The 22,231-nt window shown below is 44.3% G+C and overlaps 1 protein-coding gene across 1 annotated transcript in view; it reads left to right on the forward strand.

Moving 5' to 3' along the window:
* LOC118398284 (exostosin-1b) overlaps positions 1-22,231 on the forward strand; it is a 102,487-nt gene that overhangs the window by 57,395 nt on the left and 22,861 nt on the right. Inside the window, exons 2-7 of the mRNA XM_052470575.1 lie at positions 7,435-7,528; positions 9,164-9,271; positions 9,618-9,737; positions 16,805-16,937; positions 19,221-19,339; positions 21,163-21,258. Coding sequence (XP_052326535.1) covers positions 7,435-7,528; positions 9,164-9,271; positions 9,618-9,737; positions 16,805-16,937; positions 19,221-19,339; positions 21,163-21,258 — 670 coding nt within the window. The remainder of the gene's footprint in view (positions 1-7,434; positions 7,529-9,163; positions 9,272-9,617; positions 9,738-16,804; positions 16,938-19,220; positions 19,340-21,162; positions 21,259-22,231) is intronic.

Here is a 22,231-nt window from a genome sequence, read left to right on the forward strand (position 1 = left end):
GCATCACTCATTTGCCTTTTAATAATTCACTATTGCGCGCTCTCTTTCGCTCGCTCGCGCGCGCACACACACACACACACACACCTATCCACGGTCTCCAGGTCTGACCGGAGTTTACAGCTAGCTCCCAGGCCTGACGCACTATATCACAGTGGCCATAATCCTCCATTTTGCGGTGTTACTTCCATCCCCTCTCATTGTTACGATTAAGCCACACAGCTTCAGTCCTCACCGTCTTTGTGTCTTCAGACTGACAAAAAAAACATCCCAGCCCCCTTCGGGCAATTCACGCGCACGCAGGGCACACACACACACACACACACACACACACACACACACACGGTAATTACACACGCGGCGCATACACACACACACGCAGCACACACGCACACGGTAATTACACACACAGTACACGCACACACACGGTAATTACACACGCAGCGCGCACACATACTGGGAGAGAGACTAAGGATATCTTAGGCTAATGTGACAACAGCCTCATGAAAGTCGTTAATTGGATCCTTTTCTCGGTGTTTTTGGAGAACATCGATGTTGTTTGCGGTTTTGTGTTTTCATCACTTTAGAACGAGAAGGCCCGGAGGGAGGGTTTGCTCTAGCTAGAGTCTGTCGGATACCCATACTGCTTCAGGCCTGACGGCAGTGCACCGCTGGCATCTTGCCCAGGCAAGCCCCCCTCCCTGGCTAAGGAAGGATCTTGTTTCGGAAAGAGTTTCTTAAAAAAAAATTGGAACACTGTTTAAAAAAAAAACTGTGGTGATTTATTTATTTTTGTGCGTCTGGATTAAGTTCAGAACTCATGGAATTAAGTCACCCTACTAAGTGAAGGCACGAAACGGTGGTTGCCATGGCAACTGTTGAAAGTTGTTCTTGGTGGGTCTGCATGAGAGGGTCACCTAATTGCATCAGACCTGTGAAACACACACACACACACACACACACACAAACAAATGATTTAATTAGAGCTTATTTTTCAGTTCCTCTGATCTGAATCATATTTCCTCGAGATTGGTAAATAAAGCCAACATCGCACAATGTTTTCACTCAAGGCACAACGCCCCTTACCAATAGCCTACTCATGTGCTGCCCCGTTCTCTTTTTTTCTCCCTCAGTCTTTCTCTTTATCTATCTCTTTTACACACACACACACACACACACACAGCCTGTGGGCTCCTCAGTTCGCTCAGCAGTGGGTTTCCTCAGCAGCTCAAGGTCAGCAGGATGACAAAGCTCTGCTGCTGTTACAGAGGAAAAGGAAAATGGGATGGAGAAATTTGAGCGGGCTCTACTGTACCCCTCAGCCAGTGACCAGTGACCCTGCTAAGTGCCCCAGCAAGCCGGCTGAAGGGGCAAGCAGTGGATAAGTCTGGTCTGGGCCACTCCTCTCTGGCTTTCACAGAGACGTGATAGAAGAGATGGAGGGTAGAACCCCACAAGATGCAGAGCTGTATAAGACGTGAATAAATTGTCACCTTGAGAAAGAGATTATATATCATCTCTATATATAATCTCTCTCAAGGTGACAATTTATTCACTTCTTGTACAGCTCTGCATCTTGTGGAATCTACACCATTATCTGCAGACATGGACCCATCAGTCAGTTGTCATAATCTGACACAAGCTGTCATTACTGTTTAGGACTTTATTATAACAGTGTTGGGCAGTCCTTGCTTCTGGATGCTGAGCCTTGATCAGTTTTGTGTTAAATTCACCTTAATGGTTATTCAGTTTAACTCATGTAAAACTGTTGACCCCCCCCCCCTCCAAGCTGATCCTAGATCTGTATCTACAACCAACTTGTACCTGTAGCATTCCAACCTCTGTTGTTAAGAGGCACCAGAGCCAGTTGCTTGCCTGTCTGGCTGCAGATCTGTCTTATCTAGCTGGATCTCTGTGTCTAGTATTTTATTAGGATCACCATTTGGCTCCAGCTGCAGCTCCTCTTCCTGGGGTCTACATAAAACATGACATTACACATAACGTTGAAGCAGTGGCTAAGGGATAAAGAGATTGTGCCCGCACCCTTCCCCCGCCCGCTCCTCCGGAAAACTCTTTCTTCAAGCCAGTCACTGGGACGGCATTCCAACTTGGGATGGGGGGATGTTTTAATGGGTGGAATAGTAGAGAACAATTTGAGGTTTACTCAGTACCAGTGCAAATACCATGGTACTGCTATATCGACACTCAATCATTATGTTACTTTTTAATGTAAGTTTACGAACATATATTATGTACTGTACATATAATTGAAGCTTGTATCATTTATTGTAAATTGTGAAATAAGAAAATACTATTAGTATTTACCTGGCTAAAAGAGAAGGAATATCATCTATTGTTTACAGGAAACTCATTCAACAATTGTAGATGAACTTGTGTGGCGAAAGGACTGATGGGTTGAAATATACTTCTCCCATGGGCAAAGAAACTCCAGGGTTGATAAGAATTAATAATAATTTAATAATGCACCATCGAGAGCATTCTGACCGGTTGCATTACCACCTGGTATGGCAACAGCTCCGCATCTGACCGTATGGCGCTATAGAGGGTCGTCACTGGGGCAAAGCTTCCTGCCATCCAGGACCTCTGTACTAGGCTGTGTCAGAGGAAGGCACAAACAATTGTCAGGCTCCAGCCACCCTAGTCATAGGCTGTTCCCTCTGCTACCGCACGGCAAACTCTACCGGAGCGCCACGTCTATGTCCAAGAAGCTTTCTAAACAGCTTCTACCCTGAAGCCATAAGACTCCTGAACATCTAATCAAATGGCTACCCAGACTATTTGCAATGTCCCCCCTCCTTTTACACCGCTGCTACTCTGTTATCTATGCAGAGTCACTTTAATAACTCTACCTACATGGACAGATTACCAAGACAAACCGGTGCCCCTGCACATTGACTCTGTGCTGGTACCCCTGTATATAGTCTCGCTATTGTTATTTTACTGCTGCTCTTTTATGACTTGTTCCTTTCATTTCTTATTCATATTTTTTAAATCGCATTGTTGGTTAGGGGCTTGTAGGTAAGCATTTCACTGTAAGGTGAACCTGTTTTATTCCACACGGGACTAAAATTAGATTTTGAAATAGCCCTTATACTACAAATATACAGTAGTGAGTGCCCACATTTTCATACTATCTTCGTACTGGACCCCCGTGGTAGTCGAACCCACAACCCTGGCGTCGCAAGTGCGATGCTCTACCACCTGAGCTACACGAGAGTCTCGCCACGATATCAGCATATACGGCACCAGGGCGATACACCACTGCTTAGAACGTTGGGCTGGCCAGAGGTGGAACGTAGCGAAACACAGATACCAGTCCCGTGTAGCTCAGTTGGTAGAGCACAGGGGGGGAGGGGGGGTCCCGTGTCTAATAATGTCACTGAGTGCCTACGGATACAAACAGGGCAGTCTGGCGATTTTTCATGTTCTTCTTAGCTGCTGAGTTACATGCAGCCAAATTCGGATACACAAAACTCTGTATCCGTAGCCACTCAGTAAAAAAAAAGAGACAATTCCAGCTGAAGGACAGAACCACATACAAATGAAATCGTACGTAACATTTTAATAGACGGGTACAGAACTACATACAGTGCATGTAAAATAGAAGGCACACTTTCACATTCTTATGAGTGCATGGGTGCGTGGATTTACTAACGGCTACACTGCAAGTCGTCCATCTTGGTGAGTTGTTTACTGTTACAATTGCAGGTCCTGCTCCTAATCTCTACGAACCAATTGTTCTGTGAACACGAGCGATAATCTCACATTAGGAGTCACCCGTGGCCCTGGTTCTCGCCGTGTTTTGACGTCCGGGCTATTCATAACAATAATAATGTGATTCTTAGATGCGACTGAATGGAAACGACAATGGAAATTGCAACCGTTACTCCAGCTAAGGCTTCAACCACAGTTTTCACCCGAGCCAGCGTGCCATGTCAGCTCCTAAAATGAGCTACAGACGGAGTTTCCTCCGCACTAAAGGCTTCAATTGAATCCTTCACTTCAACAACCGTGTTGGGAGTTTTTCTCCGGCTAGAAATTCAATTGAATCCTTCACTTTTAGCGTGGACTTTTTTTGTTGTAGAGATCCATCACTCCACTCCATTCAACAAATTGAAATGCATAGAAATGAACTAAAACCAAACAGTCGCTGTGTTAGTTTACTGACCAACATCTGTAAGCTAAAACCAGAACCAGACTATCATAAATATGGTGCGTTACTCTGCCTTACTCTGAGGCTTTGCTTTACAAATGCTTTCTCTGAGCAGGCTCTGATATCCTGATGCCACGGGCACACCTTATCTTTAACCCAAAAACCAGATGTGCTCGGGAGGGAGACGCTACAGCTATTTAGGTCAGAGTTTGTCTCATTGATATTTTCTGGCATTAAGGCAGGGAGGGGAGGGGGGAGGCAGCACTGTGCAGGGAGACAGCTGGTGCAGAAATATGTGTACGGTCCCGTCTGTCTCCATCGGCAGGTGATGGAATGCCAATGCTTGGGTGTGCAGCTGTCGTCCGCTACTCAGCTCCTGGCCACCGAGGGGTGTGTGTATGTGTGTGTGATGCATGTTATGTGCTAATAACTATGTTATATATGGGAGTTTCAGCACTGACTAGTGCGGTGCGCTGGCTAATTAGTTATTGGCTTTGTGTGTGTGTGTGTGTGGGCGAGAGTGAATGGCTGTGTGCATGTGCTTTGAATCCTAGCAGTAGACTTGCCCTGGCTGTTGCCCTCTGCATCTTAAGTGAGCCTATATGTGAACACACACCACACACACACACACACACACACACACACACACACACACACACTTCTGGTAGTGTCAGTAAATGGCCATCATCCCACTGCATACTGGGTGTTTCCACTCTCATGCCATTATGAATGGGGTGAGGGATGGAGAGAATGACTGGGTCCCTTCACCCCATCTAGACCAATGCTAAATGAGAAATGATTTTCTGCCTCTCCACTCTGTTAACCTCCTAAACCCGTAGGACTTGTCTTTAGACCGCTCACACTCCCTCGCAAGTTCTGCAGTAGTAGCGGCAGGTAGCCTAGTGGTTAGAGCGTTGGGCTAGTGAACGAAAGGTTGCAGGTTCGAATCCCCGGTTAACCCACCATTCCTAGGCCGTCATTGTAAATAAGAATTTGTTCTTAAACTGACTTGCCTGGTTAAATACATATAATGGGAGGGAGAGAGGAAGGAGAAAGGGAATAGAGGAGAGTTGAAAAGCACTTTGTGACAACCGATGACGAGAAAGGGGCTTTTATAAATGTGATTAAGAGAAAATGGGACAAAGGCAATGGGAGAATCTCAAATACATTTCCTTGATCCCACACATCCTCTTCTCTCCCCACCTCTTTCTCAAAACCAATTGGATGAGAAGGCCAGAGTGGAGGGACCTCCTGACCTTCTCATCCAATGGGTTTCGGGAAAGAGGCGAGGAGAGAAGGGGAATCAAGGAAATGCAATTGAGACACTCCCGATGACAGGAGAGGGAGAAGAGTCTTTCTCCTGGGCCTAGTAGAGGTTAAATCCCCAGTAAACTGCTGTCTGTGTGAAATGGGAAAACATCTTCATATTATCCTCCCATCTGTGTACCTACTCTCTTTGCCACCCTGAGTGTGTGAATTCACTCGGGTGTGTACACACCGCTCCTGCTCTCTGGAGCACACACACACACACACACACACACACACACACACTAAGCAGACACCGCAGCAGAAGCTTGCCTCTTGGTAGCAGGTGTCAGTCAGCTCATTACCCCTGGCAGGGTTGATCATTCTGTTAGAATAGCAATAAGGCACACTTCACTGGAGAGGAGTGGGATGGAGGGAGCAAGCGGGAGATGAGGAATGGCACTGCAGTGAGAAACCCTAGGAAAATGTGTGTTGGTAATGGAGAGATGTCTGTCCTCTGTCCGTACCTGTATATGATTGATGGAGCTGAGGGACTTGCTGTATACTGGGGTGTGTGATCTTTTCTGTCAGTTTATTCAGTTCAGTACGGTGAGCTTAGCTCGTCCTGTGTAGACAAAAGTAGTCGCATCCCATAACATTTTGTTTTTAAAGCCTGAAATTAAAATGTATTAAATTGAGCTTTTTTTTTGTGGCATTGGCCTAAACATTACACCCCATGTCAAAGTGGAAAGATTTTGTTATTTTTACAAATTAATAATTTAAAAAATGCAACTGGTGACTTCAGTCAATAAGTATTCAACCGCTTTTAAGGCAAGCCTAAATAAGTTCAGGAGTAAACATTTCCTTAGCAAGTCACAAGTTGCCTGGACTGACTCTGTGTACAATTCGTGTTTAACAATGGTTGTTGAATGTCTACCTCATCTCCTGTGTCCCCCACAATTATCTGTGAGGTCCCTCAGTCGAGCAGATCATTTCAAATACAGATTTAACCACAGTCCAGGGAGGTTTTCCAATGCCTCGCAAAGAAGGGCACCTATTGGTAGCTATGTAAAAAAATGACATTTAATATCTCTTTGAGCATGCTGAAGTTATTCAATTACACTTTGGAGGGTGCATCAATACATCCAGTCACTACAAAGGTACCGGCGTCCTTCCTAACTCAGTTTCCGGAGTGAGGAAGGAAACCGCTCAGATTTCATCATGAGGCCAATGGTGGCTTTAAAAACAGAGTTTAAGGGCTGTGTTAGGAGAACTAAGGATGACTGAACATTGTAGTTACCCCACAATACTAACCTAATTGACAGAGGGAAAAGAAGGAAGCCTGTCCAGAATAAAAACATCCTGTTTGCAACAAGACACTAAAGTAATTCTGCAAAAATCTGGCAAAGGAATTAACTTTTTGTCCTGAATACAATACAACACATTACTGAGTACCACTATCCATATTTTCAAGCATTGTGGTGGCTGCATCATGTTATGGGTATACTTATCATTAAATACTTGAGTTGTTCATGATACAAATTTAAAGGAATGTAGCTAAGTACAGGTAGAATCCTAGAGAAACTTGGACCAGTCTGATTTTCCACCAGACACTGGGAGACGAATTCACCTTTCAGCAGGACAATAACATAAAACACAAGGCCAAATCTACACTGGAGTTGCTTACCAAGACAACAGGGAATGTTCCTGAGTGGCCGAGTTATAGTTTTGAATTTGAAATCTACTTCCAAGTCTATTGCAAGACCTGAAAAATGGTGTCTAGCAATGATCAACAACCAATTTGACAGGGCTTGAATAATTTTTGAAAAGAATAATGGATGCCCAATCCATGTGTGGAAATCTCATATAGTCAAGGGGTATGAATACTTTCTGAAGGCACTGTATGTTTGGTCCTGACGGTGTACGACTATAGGAGATAAACCTGACAGACTCTACTTTGTGTGTGTGTGTGTGTGTGTGACGTGTACTGACCATGTATGTTTTGTGTTTCTGCACAGATACGACTACAGAGAGATGCTACACAACTCCACTTTCTGCCTGGTGCCCCGGGGCAGACGCCTGGGATCCTTTCGCTTCCTGGAGGCGCTGCAAGTGAGTGGGCCCACACACACACACACACACAGATTGACTCTACGATACCCGGAGGCACTGCAGTTCAGTGGGCTTCAACCAACACACACTTTTTTTTTTTTTTTTATATCCCAGCACCTGTGCTGTCGGGCTGGGAATGAACAGGGACGATATATCATCATCGATACATACACTACCGTTCAAAACGTTTGTGGTCACTTAGAAATGTCATTGTTTTTGAAAGAAAAGCTCATTCTATGTCCATTTTAAATGAACATCAAATTGATCAGAAATGCAGTGTATACATTGCGACTGACTATTGTAGCTGGAAACGGCTGATTTTTGTTTTAAAGGGAATGTATAGGCGCACAGATCAGTAACCATCACTCTTGTGTTCCAATGGCACGTTGTGTTAGCTAAGTTTCTCATTTTAAAAGGCTAATTGATCATTGCAAAAGGGGTTTTCTAATGTTAGCACAGCTGAAAACTGTCGTACTGTTTTAAAGAAGCAATTAAAACTGTCCTTTAGACTAGTTGAGTATCTGGAGCATCAGTATTTGTGGGCTTGATTACAGGCTCAAAATGGTCAGAAACAAATAACTTTTCTGAAACTAGTCAAGTCTATTCTTGTTTTGAGAAATTAAGGTTATTCCATGCGAGAAATTGCCAAGAAACTGAAGATTTCGTACAACGCTGTGAACTCCTCCCTTCACAGAACAGCACAAACTAGCTCTAACCAGAATAGAAGGAGTGGGAGGCCCCGGGCCACAACTGAGCAAGAGGACAAGTACATTAGTGTGTATAGTTTGAGAAACAGATGCCTCACAAGTCCTCAACTGGCAGCTTCATTAAATAGTACCTGCAAAACACCAGTCTCAACGTCAACAGTGAAGAGGCGACTCCTGGATGCTGGCCTTCTAGGCAGAGTTCCTCAGAGTTCCAGTGTCCGGCATCCCGGAATCGCCTCTTCACTGTTAAAGTTGAGACTGGCGTTTTGCCGATGTGTCACTCAGGAGACCAACTTTCCTCCTTTTTTTTTTTTACAATGCAAGTGCATTTTACTCCCACCCACCCACTCCATTTCATCTCCTCCCCGTATCACAGAACCCTTACACTCTCTTATATTCACACTTCATTACCACACTTGTAAGTGCACACGTACTCCCACTCCATAGGTCTCCTCCAAGTATTGGCCAACCACAGAACACTCAGACTCATAACTGCTCCTATACCACATGTTTACCATGCACCTTTAAGCACACTTCCTCCCGCTCCATATGCACTTTCCATACACCACTCAACTGCTGCACACTTTTGCCCTTCAGTCCCACCCTACAGCGTTTCCACTTGTCAGATTCCATCCAACCGCTGCGCGCTGCGTAACCTTTACCTCACACCTGTCGCACACTTCCTCACTGAGTGCACTTACTCCCACCTCCAACTCGATCTACTATCATGCTCTGAAGTGCTCCGTCATCACCCCTAATATTGGTGCACACTTCTCCACAGAAAGTATACACTTGTCTCTCCCTCTCCTCTCTCCTACGCGTTCACTGACTCATACCACTGAGGCTGGCTCTCCACTCTTCTAGAAAGGAGACGGTGTGTGAGAGAGAACACTTTTAAAAGCCCTGTCTTGTGTATCCCTGTCTTTAGGCAGCCTGTGTGCCTGTGATGCTGAGTAACGGCTGGGAGCTGCCCTTCTCTGAGATCATCAACTGGAACACGGCGGCCGTCATCGGGGACGAGAGGCTCCTGCTGCAGGTACCGACACACACACACACACGACACTTCGACCCCTTAACCCCGTCCATCCCTTTAATCCTACACCGCCTCCCTCCGGTACTGCTATTGGTTCTACCTGTCTGATTGATGACCGGCATTTATTGGTCAGAGAGTCCACTCACTGGGTCTCTCGGACCAGGGTCGGGTTCATTAAAGGCACACATGGAACGGGCATTTTGTTATTGGACAAGATCAGTTGGCCCCTCCCTGTTTCCCCCCCACTGACTGATTGACCATGGTGCGTTGTCTTACTACATCACCCCAATCCTCTTCCTGCCGTCATCCCCCCTCTCTTTCTAACTGTGTCCCCCTTCCTCACATTCAGATCCCATCCACGGTGCGCTCCATCCATCAGGATAAGATCCTAGCTCTGAGGCAGCAGACCCAGTTCCTTTGGGAGGCCTACTTCTCCTCTGTGGAGAAGATTGTGCTGACCACTCTGGAGGTGAGAGACAGACACACGCACAGACACATGCGCACACACACCATAAAACACTGAAAGACAGACACACACAACAACAGACACACACATGTATAACCAGTTGCGCTTTTAGCATGTAAATCTTGGTGGGGCAATCCCACAAAATTATTTTAGATACATGCCAGCAAAGCCACTACACAACACAAAACAATACATTAATTGCACTATAACGATGACAAATGGTACCCACAAACTGTTAGGGCCAACATAAAGCTGTCCCAACAGCAGAGCTTTCTTTTCAGCACCATGGAGTGATTCCTTACCACCGCTACACCTTGTTATCAGAGGTGCCTTGTCTGACAGCGAAACAGTTAATTCGGCCTCATTTACTGGCTTTTAAAAGAAACATAGCTGATATGGCTGACTTGCTTAAACCAATGTGGTTTCAACTGATAATTGAGATGTGCAAACTATGGCATAAGGGAACAACGAGCGGATAAGAGGCAGTCCGTCATTTCGATTAAGCCTTAATGAGCGAGCCAGGACGGATGTATTCAATATAACTATTTGTTCAGCACTTTTGAAATATACAGCGACATAATTCACAACTTGATACGCTCTTACAGTATTCTTCCTGTACACCAAGTCAAAACCATAGGATAAATGAAGAGGCCATATAAGCAGACAATGAAAGCTGAAGGGAACTGTCGGCTAAGTTATGGAGGGGAAAGGGACCAAATAATTAGGGTGAGGCACATGCTACTATCAACTATCAACTTACTACACAACATACACAAAAGTATTACTTTAGCTACAGCATACATATTTCCCTGGCATATTACATAATTTATGCAGCAGCATACAAGACATTTTTGGACTCCCCTTGTGCTTTGCTCACTTGAACAGGAAGGTGGTGCGGCGGTCCTTTGTGGGCAAATTTTGTCATCAAACTTTGTCATCAGTCTGGCATTGTTTGGCTTTATGGTACTTTCAAGGTGGAGGGGGGAATGAGGTCGAATCATGACTTCAGTGATCTTCAGGTTGGAGCTCTAGAAAGAGGCCTGAGTGGCATTTTTTTTTTTTGCCTGAGTTCCCAGTTGTCTTGAACTCACTGAAGTCTGAGATTTCCCAGTTCTGAGTTTCCAGTTGTTTTGAACACGGCAGAAATCATGCTGGATTGACAGCATAGCTAATGTATTCAACCTTTTCTGGCCCATAGTGTTGCATATGAATTTTTATCCTTTTAAGCTTGGAGAAGAGACCCTTAAACCCAGACTTGGACCACACACACTCTCCACTGAATAGCAGGCTAGGGATTTATTTGCAAAGCTTGCAGTTAGCCACTGATTCCTTCCAAACCACTCATTGTTGAATTTACGATTTCCAACTTGTTGTGTAATATTTGTCCAATGGCAGATGAGCACCGATATGTTTTATCGGACACACAAATATGATGCTGTTTTGATCAGTCCAATCAAATCTACAGTAAATATAACGTCATTTTGTGTGTGTGTGTGGACATTCATTCATACATAACATAACATAACATAACATAACATAACATAACATAACATAACATAACATAACATAACATAACATAACATAACATAACATAACATAACATAACATAACATAACATAACATAACATAACATAACATAACATAACATAACATAACATAACATAACATAACATAACATAACATAACATAACATAACATAACATAACATAACATAACATAACATAACATAACATAACATAACATAACATAACATAAATAACATAATATAATATAAATAACATAACATATAACATATAACATAACATAACATAACATAAAATAACATAATATAACATAACATAATATAACATAACATAACATAACATAATATAACATAACATAACATATAACATAACATAACATAACATAACATAAATATAACATAACATAAATAATATAACATAACATAACATAACATAACATAACATAACATAACATAACATAACATAACATAACATAACATAACATAACATAACATAACATAACATAACATTGTGGAAAACAAGTATTTGGTCAATAACAAAAGTTTATCTCAATACTTTGTTATATACCCTTTGTTGGCAATTACAGAGGTCAAATGTTTTCTGTAAGTCTTCACAAGGTTTTCACACAGTGTTGCTGGTATTTTGGCCCATTTCTCTGTGCAGATCTCCTCTAGAGCAGTGATGTTTTGGGGCTGTTGCTGGACAACACTGACTTTCAACTCCTTCCAAAGGTTTTCTATGGGGTTGAGATCTGGAGAGTGGCTAGGCCACTCCAGGACCTTGAAATACTTCTTACAAAGCCACTCCTTCATTGCCCGGTCGGTGTGTTTGGGATCATTGTCATGCTGAAAGACCCAGCCACATTTCATCTTCAATGCCCTTGCTGGAGGTTTTCACTCAAAATCTCACGATACATGGCCCCATTCATTCTTTTCTTTACATGGATCAGTCGTCCTGGTCCCTCTGCAGAAAAACAGCCCCAAAGCATGATGTTTCCACCCCCATGCTTCACAGTAGGTATGGTGTTCTTTGGATGCAACTCAAAAAAATTGTCCTAGTTAAAATAAATGCATGTTAGCAGACAATATTAACTAAATATGCAGGTTTAAAATAAAATAAATAAAAATGTACTTCTGTGTATTGACTTTGAAAGGCGCGTGTGTATATATATATATATATATGTGTGTGTGTGTGTGTGTGTGTGTGTGTGTGTATATATGTACATATATGTGTGTATATATATATATATATATATACACACTTACACACACACACACTTACACACACACACACACACACGAGAAACACTATTTTATATATATATATGTTTTGTGTCACTTCTCTTGCGTTCAAAGCAAGCAGAGTCAGGGTATATGCAACAGTTTGGCTCGTTGCGAACTGTGTGAAGACTTTCTTCCTAACAAAGACCGTAATTAATTTTCCAGAATTTTACATAACATTGAAGGTTGTGCAATGTCACAGCAATATGTTTTTCTTTATTTTTACTATTTTCTACATTGTAGAATAATAGCGAATACATAAACAATGAAATAACACATGTGGAATCATGTAGTAACTAAAAAGTAGTAAATACATTTTAGATTCTTCAAAGTAGCCACCCTTTGCCTTGATGACAGCTTTGCTCACAAAGCAGAAAGTATTTGGCTGTAATTGTAATGTTGCAGGGTGGCCAACCATCCTCCTGGAGATTCCAGGAGAGCTTCTGGGTGTGCAGCCTTTTGCTCCAGCCATGCTCAAACAAACCACATAAACAAATCAGCTGCTCAACAGTACCTTGATAAGGGGGATTCCTAGTCAGTTGTGCAACTGAATGCATTCAACTGAAATGTGTATTCCGCATTTAACCCAACCCCTCTAAATCCGAGAGGTGTGGGGGGCTGCCATAGTCTTAGGCGCCTGACCTGGTGTTTGAGCAGGGCTGGAATAAAAGCCTGCAAATCCAGTAGCTCCAGATGGAGGGTTGACAGACCACATGTTTTATACAGTAGCCTATCAGTGCAGTATTTTACTTGGGGGGGGTTTAATGGCAGGAGATATATTACATGAGATTAGAGACCAGCAGCCTTCTATCATCAATACCAATGATTTAATAATGGTTATTTTGTGAAGTGGTTCCTTGCAGCATACAACACAATTTGTCACCTTTTTGACCCATGGTGTTAGACAAAAAAAACTTTTTGGGGGGGGACAAGTGACTTGAGCTTTCGGACAAGTAAAAAAATCTGTCCGACTTGGAAAAGGACAAGTGGCTAAAAAAAGCGAATGTCACGCGCTGCTTTCTTTCTCCGTCACCTCTATCAATATCTCTCTCTTCCAGAGATCCAATGTCACACTAGTCTCACTGCAATCTCTCGGTTTAGTCCCAAGTCTCTGTTTCATGCTAGACTTACCTTATGCCAGCCAGCCTTGCACACAGACCCCTCACACTAGTTTCAAATGGGTCCCCCTTACCACTCTGAGCACAAGATGTTGGCACACACAAATGCACTCAGCTCCTTGCTCTTTAAAAAAAATCTCCATCCAGTATTTTCCACAACTAGTCAAATTTATTCCACCCAACTGACTTAACCTCCTGAGCAACCAGTAAACATTCCCCGCTTTCGAGTTTATTTGCCACGTCCCGTGCATCCATCACGTAAAGAGAGCAAGGGTTGAGGAAATAGGGAATGTTTTTCCTAAACAAATTAGGGATTTCAGTAAGAGAACATTTCAGTCAGAAATGGCTGTAGTTTCGTTGCAGCTTCAGCAACACGGAAAGCACGAGACACACTATTCTGTAGTGATCGCTGCAGCAGGGAGGATAGGGAGACTATGGGTGCTAGTCCCACAGTCACTCGCTGTCATTTTTTTTATTACACAGCCCAGCAAGTCTGAGCCCGGCCTGTCAAAATCAAATCAATTGCGGTCGGACTCCCTCTCGTCATTTGTGTTTCCTAATTATTTTGTCAAACAGGGAGCTTAAAGCATCAGACAAGCTCTGTGCATATAGATTATTTGATTAAAACACATAGGATGAGTCTGTATAGATGGAAAAAATATACTTTTTTTTTTTGTTGGACAGCCCTAATGTCTTTTCAACGTCTTTTCAATGCTCATAGTTCAGTGTACACAATGGCATTTGCACCAATCTCAAATGTATCCATTTTCTACACAGCCTTGGCGCTAAACCAACCTCTTGCCCCACAATCTCATCCATATCTCCATTCTGGGGATTCATGCTAGCCTCCCACCAACCTGGTGGATATCTCTAGTCTGTCCCGCCAATCACCTTTTATCTCTACTAGTCTCAACCTGGGTTCGCTACTATCTCACTCACTCACACACACACACACACACACACACACACACACACACACACACACACACGTCTCAGTGTCTGGGCCCCGGCTTGGCGGTGGTACCCAGACCTAACTGTGCTGAGGGGGGATTGTAACACGGCACAGCCCGGTGACTTAGCCATGTTTTATGTGGCGAATGTGTTCAAGTTAGAAATTAGGGCTAAACGGGTAAGCCAGAGCTAAAAGAGTAAGAGAGATTTGGTGGGGGGTTAGAGGGGTGACATATGTAAATGGCGTTGCCTTGGCAGCCCCGAGATAACGAGTGCCATGGTTTATTCATTCGGCGGTGTCTCACTCTCAGCTGCAGATCTAGGCCGATACACACACACACACACCCATCTCTCTGCAGATTTAATCTCCTCACATACACTCACTCCCTGTCATCCTCTCCCGACTTCACACACAAACCAGCGTCTGTGTGTGGCGGGCGGCTCATTTTGCAAGCGAGAGAACAAGCCCAACCAATCAAGTTGCGTTTCCTGTCAGGACGTTGAGATTGTTTCGACCAATCACAAAGCCAATGGAGCCTTCCCTGTTTCCGCCACATCCCGGCACACCTATTAAACGCACCTGTTATACGGAATTAGTGTTTCCAAAAGAGTGGATTCATGTATCATCTTCCTAATTTGCTAATTGTAGCTGTTGGGAGGCTACATTGTGTCATCATCATGCTCGGCCATGACTCTCAAGGGGAAGGATTTCAGCCATGCAAGAAAAATAGCCCCCTCCCCCTTAAGGCCCCAGTTTTAAGTTGGTGACAGCATTTTATTGAGAGGCTTAAGGATTCCAAGTTAATCTGTTGGGTGGAGGTAAATTCTTATCGACTGCCCTGAGGAGCCGTAGCAGCGGAAAACTGCCTCTGTCGTTTCTTTCCCCCCGCCTTCGCAGATTCATTTTTATCGCTTTGTCAATATTATTACAGTATTGCACACAGCCGTGATTGCATGGATCTTCAATTACTCAAGCAAAAAGCAATGTGACCTTTAAAAATGTTTTTTTTATTTTTAAAACCCAGATTGAACAACATCTCGTGGAACGGTGGGGTCTGTGAGGGGACACACTTTAAAAACACACACTTTCTGTCTTAATGTTTGTATGCCGTTGTATTTAACATTTTGTGTGACCGTCGTTGTCTATCAGTGCTTTGTTTACTTGTCGTTTTTTGTGGACCCCAGGAAGAGTAGCTGCTGCTACTGCAGAAGAAGCGTACGGGGATCCTAGCAAACAAACAAAGACCCCTCCCGGCGGTAGTATTACTTCCCGTCTCGAGTCGCCCCTGTCGCTTTCTATCTACAACCACCCCGAGACGTTTCACATTGTTGCCAAGCCAACGGCCAAGTCACCCCGCCGCCTCGTCCACCACCATAGGATTCGATAGAGAGCCATAAAACACGGCGGCAAACCTATCTGTTTTTACGGAAAGCAATTTCGCCCTTGCTCAAGGGCACAGTGGTAATATCTCTTTCTTGCGTGCCTCAATAACACAGCAGAAGCAAATTGCATCCCCCCCCAGAGAAAGCAACGGGGAAATGGCCGGTCCAGTATTGGTGTTTGGATGTGAGTGACTGGTCTATTTGTGTGGGGAATGAATGAGTGGACTCCTCATTGGAGCGACTGGTGTTTTCACTAAAGCATCACTGGTTTGTTCGGGTGTGTGAAGTATGTTTTGGGCATAGCTTCTATTTGAGTGACTGACGGGTATATTTGGATGTCTTGTATGTACCGCAGACGTCTCACAGTGTTACGTGGCTGAAACGTTTTCGAGCCTTGCAAATAGAAATCAAGTCATGCGGTTGATATTACCCTGTCGCCACCTGTAGTTTAAACATGGTCAGTCGCCCGACAGGGCTCTCCAACCCTGTTCCAGGAGAGCTACAGTACCCTCCTGTAGGTTTTCGTTTCAACCCCAGTTGTTACTCACCTGATTCAGTTTATCAACCAGCTAATTCTTAGCAACAGGGGCGCTGGGTTGGGGTGTGAACCTGCAAGACGGTCGCTCTCCAGGAACAGGGTTGCAGAGGCCTGGATCTGCAACATTCTGAATGGTTCACTCTACTGGACACACCCACCACCACATTTAATTAATAATATAGACACTAGGGTTATCTGTTTTGAGTGACTGGTGTTTAGTGTCTATATATGAATGTTTTGTTTGGTTTAATCTCCAACCATCCGCTCTTGCCCTCAGATCATCCAGGACCGGGTGCTGCAGCAGGAGTCCAGGAGCACCTTGATGTGGAACAGCCACCCCGGGGGGCTCTTCGCCCTGCCACAGTACTCTGCCCACCTGGGAGACTTCCCCTTCTACTACGCCACCCTAGGTGAGTACTCCTCTCAATCGACCAATCGATCACATGTATTTATGTGGCCTTTTCACGCCAGCAGTTGTCACAGTCCTTTTACAGTTACCCGGTCTAGACCCCAAAGGGCAAGCACAAGCAGAAAAACATGGTCTAGACCCCAAAGGGCAAGCACAAGTAGAAAAACATGGTCTAGACCCCAAAGGGCAAGCACAAGCAGAAAAACATGGTCTAGACACCAAAGAGCAAGCACAAGCAGAAAAACATGGTCTAGACCCCAAAGGGCAAGCACAAGCAGAAAAACATGGTCTAGGCCCCAAAGGGCAAGCACAAGCAGAAAAACATGGTCTAGACCCCAAAGGGCAAGCACAAGCAGAAAAACATGGTCTAGGCCCCAAAGGGCAAGCACAAGCAGAAAAACATGGTCTAGACCCCAAAGGGCAAGCACAAGCAGAAAAACATGGTCTAGACCCCAAAGGGCAAGCACAAGCAGAAAAACATGGTCTAGACCCCAAAGGGCAAGCACAAGCAGAAAAACATGGTCTAGACCCCAAAGGGCAAGCACAAGCAGAAAAACATGGTCTAGACCCCAAAGGGCAAGCACAAGCAGAAAAACATGGTCTAGACCCCAAAGGGCAAGCACAAGCAGAAAAACATGGTCTAGACCCCAAAGGGCAAGCACAAGCAGAAAAACATGGTCTAGACACCAAAGGGCAAGCACAAGCAGAAAAACATGGTCTAGACACCAAAGGGCAAGCACAAGCAGAAAAACATGGTCATGGGGAAAAAAACTCACCACCTCCATCGCATTCGTTGCATGGTAGAACCAGTCGTTCAGTATCTGTGCAACAGCAGTCCTTTATCCAAGACTTATTGAGCTATAGATATATTAGGGCTACACATGGAAAGTTACCTTGCTCAAAGTTGCCCCACCTAGAATATATCAACTCATTATGTGTTTGGTCAAGTAGGACGTACTACGTACATACAATCTTTGTTATGGGTCGAGTCCTTGTGTCCTCTTAAACATCGCTCTTATCCTATAATATATACTAGCTACTAGCTCCCCTTCAAACATCCTTGAAATGAGAAACCGTTGTTTCCAGAACCTTGACTGCCAGCCGTGACAGTCTTAAACAACTATGTAGCTGACACGCTGTCCCACCTTATCAATTGACTTGTTACAGCGGCTATAACACACCATTACTCAAAGTACCCTTGATTGATGCTCGCATTAGGCCCACTGACACTCCAAGCGTTCAGTCAGTCGGGTGTTCGTTTCACTCGGGGAACACGCCATATACCACTGCGCCGGTTCACCAGCACAAACTGTGCCTCTAACAATCGGGTGACCTCAAAGGCCCTTTTTTTTTTTATGTGTCCCAAATGGCTGCTTGTTCCCTAATATAGTGCACTACTGACCAGAACCCTATTGGCCCCGCTCAAAAGATGGAGTTACACGGAGGAAAATGGCACCCGATCTTTATCTCGTCTATGAAGTCGGCTCCCTCAATTCACAACCCTTTTGATCGAGCGCCTTGGCGCAAGGCGCCGATATTAAAACAATCGCGGGGTGGCGAGCGCGGATTACCCCGCGGTGAGTTTTTTATTTTTTGTTTGTCACAGAGCTGACAATTTAAGCATGTGTAGGTTTTTAAAGGGACCCAGGTGGAGGGCGGAGTGTTGGATGCCCTAAACGAGACCGATTCTCCGGTGTGTTATCCATGTCGCAATGACACTGAATCCAATCTGTTATTACGAGGAGCCAATAACGCGACTCTACGCAGTTCACCGCAATGATTTGTGTCGCGGATGTGAATATTACACCCAGTGGGATCAGTCTTTTAATAAGAAGTCTCCTTTCATCTCGCAAACAATGAGGTCATAATGAGCTGGTTATGTAAGCATGGTCTATAAGTCAACACTAAAACATATCCACCGATAACTACAATGTGAAGACATACAGAGAAGGAACAATTTAGGTCTAGTTTAGAGTGATTTCTCCCAAATGTTGTGTCATATTTATTTGCTATGCCTGCGGTAATTGAGGAGACTGAGGATAATGACTTTGAACAAACTGATGGATTTGGAGATATCAAAAGAAATGTCCCCAGAGGAGGCTGAACTTCTGAGAATCACTATTTGTCTCTTTGTTCAGTTGTATAAGACAGTGACGTCAACATCCTACTTTCTGTTTGTCTGTGTTCCAGCCCTCCAGCTGTAACAAATATTATGTTTGTCTGTATTGTAGCTATCAAACCGTACCAGTGATGCTGTACGTTTTTGATTTGTGTTATGTTCCAGGTATAAAACCGTACCCCAAGTTCACAGCAGTCATCCATGCAGTCACCCCCCTGGTCTCCCAATCCCAGCCCATCCTCAAGCTGCTGGTGTCTGTTGCCAAATCACAGTACTGTGCACAGGTAAGTGTGTGTGTGTGTGTGTGTGTGTGTCGTGTGTGTCGTGTGTGTGTCGTGTGTGGCGTGTGTGGCATGTGCACATTCCTGTGTCCCTTCAATTGTCGAAACTCTCCCGAAACCCAATATTACTCCCACTGGGAGTGATTTCATAGCATTTTTGCCGAGCCAGTTTTTTAAAATGACACTTCTCCATCACCATTAAAGGACCCAACCTCTCTACCATCTCTGAGTTAAGTGCTGTGGATTGAATTAGAGAGGTGGGTATGTACCGATCGGGGAATCTGTCTCCATGGTACCAACTCCATCTCTCTCTCTGTGTGCGTGCCTGTGGCTGTGCGTGCGTGTCCTTCTGAAAGCCCCGTGGCTCAACTGGATACAAGTAGTATTGATCCCTTTGTTGGTTTGAACCAGTGCTGGGGAAATTAAACCAACCCCCCTTGTCGGATGTACTATAATGTGTTACACACACACTCCACCCTAATGCTGCTTAGATGTTTCTTAACATACAGTGTGCAACCCTCCCGTCTATAGAAGTGTTTTGTATTTGACCTTCCAGGCTCCCTGTGCAAAGCGGAGGGCCAGGTACATATTAAATTGATCAACATTTTCTATCATCTCGCTCTCAGCCCACTAAGACTTCCATGTTGAGGGGGCCGGGGAAGTGGACGAGGAGGTGGAGAAGAGAGGGATATAAATAATGAACGGGAAGGAGGGAGAGAATGAAAGGGAGAGGGCGGGGGAGAGAAAATTGGGAGCAAGAAAGCCTTTGAGCCGGCTCTGGCAGAGACATGCATGCAGAGATTGTGGACCTCCTGCTGTGTGTGTGTGTGTGTGTGTGTGTGCTCCACAGTTTTACAGAGGAGTGGTGTGCGTCTGTCGCTCACATCACTGACACGCACACCTAGACACACTCCCACTGCAACACAAACGGGAACACACTAAACACACATACATACAACCCACCCGAACATGCACACACTCTCCCCTCTCTCTCTCACACACCCACCCACCCACCCAGCTGGCAGGTTGACAGAGACACCATCTGCCTGCCAACTTCTGTCATCATCAGAGGAAAGCAGGAATAGATCCATCTAAGAACTGATTCTTACGTTGCTCTGACAGTGTGTCTTAGCACTGTCCATTCAACACATTGCTGTAAGCATTGCTCATCCCTTTACAAGTCATCATCCATCCAGCCATCGCTCTACCTGTCTCTCTCTGCCTGTCGCTCTCTCGTACGCGTTATCGCCCATGTCAGCTGGAGAAAAACAAAAGCATGTGTGAGAGATGAAGCGCCGCAGAGGGACCCACCGTATCCCTGTGTAGTCGAACATTCAGGTTTCGTATTGTCCCTCCATTAAACACGTATGTGGCTGGGTGTCAAAAGAGAAGTGGCTCGTTAAGGTTAGCCTAAGGTATAATTACATGTTAGGGAAGTCGGTCACAACGGCACGGAACACACAGTTCCCATGTAGCCCTCATGTAAAACATAGTCTGAGACGGCTATTGTTGAAAAGGTGAAAAGGGATCCCATTCAACAGACGTTTTAGCACTCAATTAAATTGAACTGTGGGGTGTTTGGATGGATTGAAATGTCAGTTTGGAATTAGATAATGAGAAATGTTGAAGACGTACGATGGGGGAATGTAGTGGTAATGTGGTTAATAAATAAAAATGCAAATTAAGTGTCATTTTAGAATGTCATATGTGATTCTCATGATCTCTCTCCTGCTCGGTCTCCCTCTTTCTCCCTCTCCTCCTCTCTCCACCTTTACCCCTCCTATCTTCTCAATCACTGTCTCCTCTCTTTATCTCGTCTGTCTCAGATCATTGTGCTGTGGAACTGTGACAAGCCTCTCCCTGCTAAGCACCGCTGGCCTGCCACCTCCGTGCCCGTCATTGTCATCGAGGGAGAAAACAAGGTGAGCTGGGCCGCCATTTTGTTTTCTCTGTGCCCCCAAGCTTCGTTCAATGCCATAATTTTGGCGTGTCTATGCTTTGATCGACTGAAAACTTAACCAGAGTTAATAAACCCAGATGCCCAACATCGCAACACTTCCGGGAACACTTTGCGGAGAAGACTCGACAGACAAGACCGGGGTTTGTGGTTTGGGAAGTCAATGAGAGAAGTGAAATGATTCCTTGGTAGTTTATTGTCTCTATTTCTAAAGACACAACTTATATTCAGTGTCTTAAAGGTGCTGCACATATCATTTATCCCCTGTGTGGAAGCTACAGTGCCTTGCAAAAGTATTCATCCCCCTTGGCGTTTTTCCTATTTTTTTAACCTATTTTGTTGCATGATTTTTTTTCCATGTAATGGACATACACAAAATGGTCAATTGGTGAAGTGAAATGAAAAAAAAAACTTGTTTCAAAAGATTCTAAAAACTTTAAACATCCCACAGAGCACCATTTTAAATGCATTATTAAAAATTGAAAGACTATGGCACCACAACAAACCTGCCAAGAGAGGGCCACCCAACAAAACTCAGACCAGGCAAGGAGGGCATTAAAAACCTCTTTGGGCTGAGATCCCGTTAACGGGATCAATATGACAGCAGCCAGTGAAAGTGCAGGGCACCAAATTCTAAACAACAGAAATCCCATAATTAAAATTCCTCAAACATACAAATATTTTACTGCATTTTAAAGATACACTTCTTGTTAATCCCACCGCAGTGTCCGATTTCAAAAAGGCTTTACAGCGAAAGCATACCAAACGTTTGTTAGGTCAGAGCCAAGTCACAGAAAAACACAGCCCTTTTACCAACCAAAGAGAGGAGTCACAAAAAGCAGAAATAAAGATAAAATTAATCACTAACCTTTGATCTTCATCAGATGACACTCATAGGACTTCATGTTACACAAAACATGTTACACAATACATGTATG

Source organism: Oncorhynchus keta, chromosome 19 (assembly GCF_023373465.1).
Source record: "Oncorhynchus keta strain PuntledgeMale-10-30-2019 chromosome 19, Oket_V2, whole genome shotgun sequence".
Taxonomy (NCBI): Eukaryota; Metazoa; Chordata; class Actinopteri; order Salmoniformes; family Salmonidae; genus Oncorhynchus; species Oncorhynchus keta.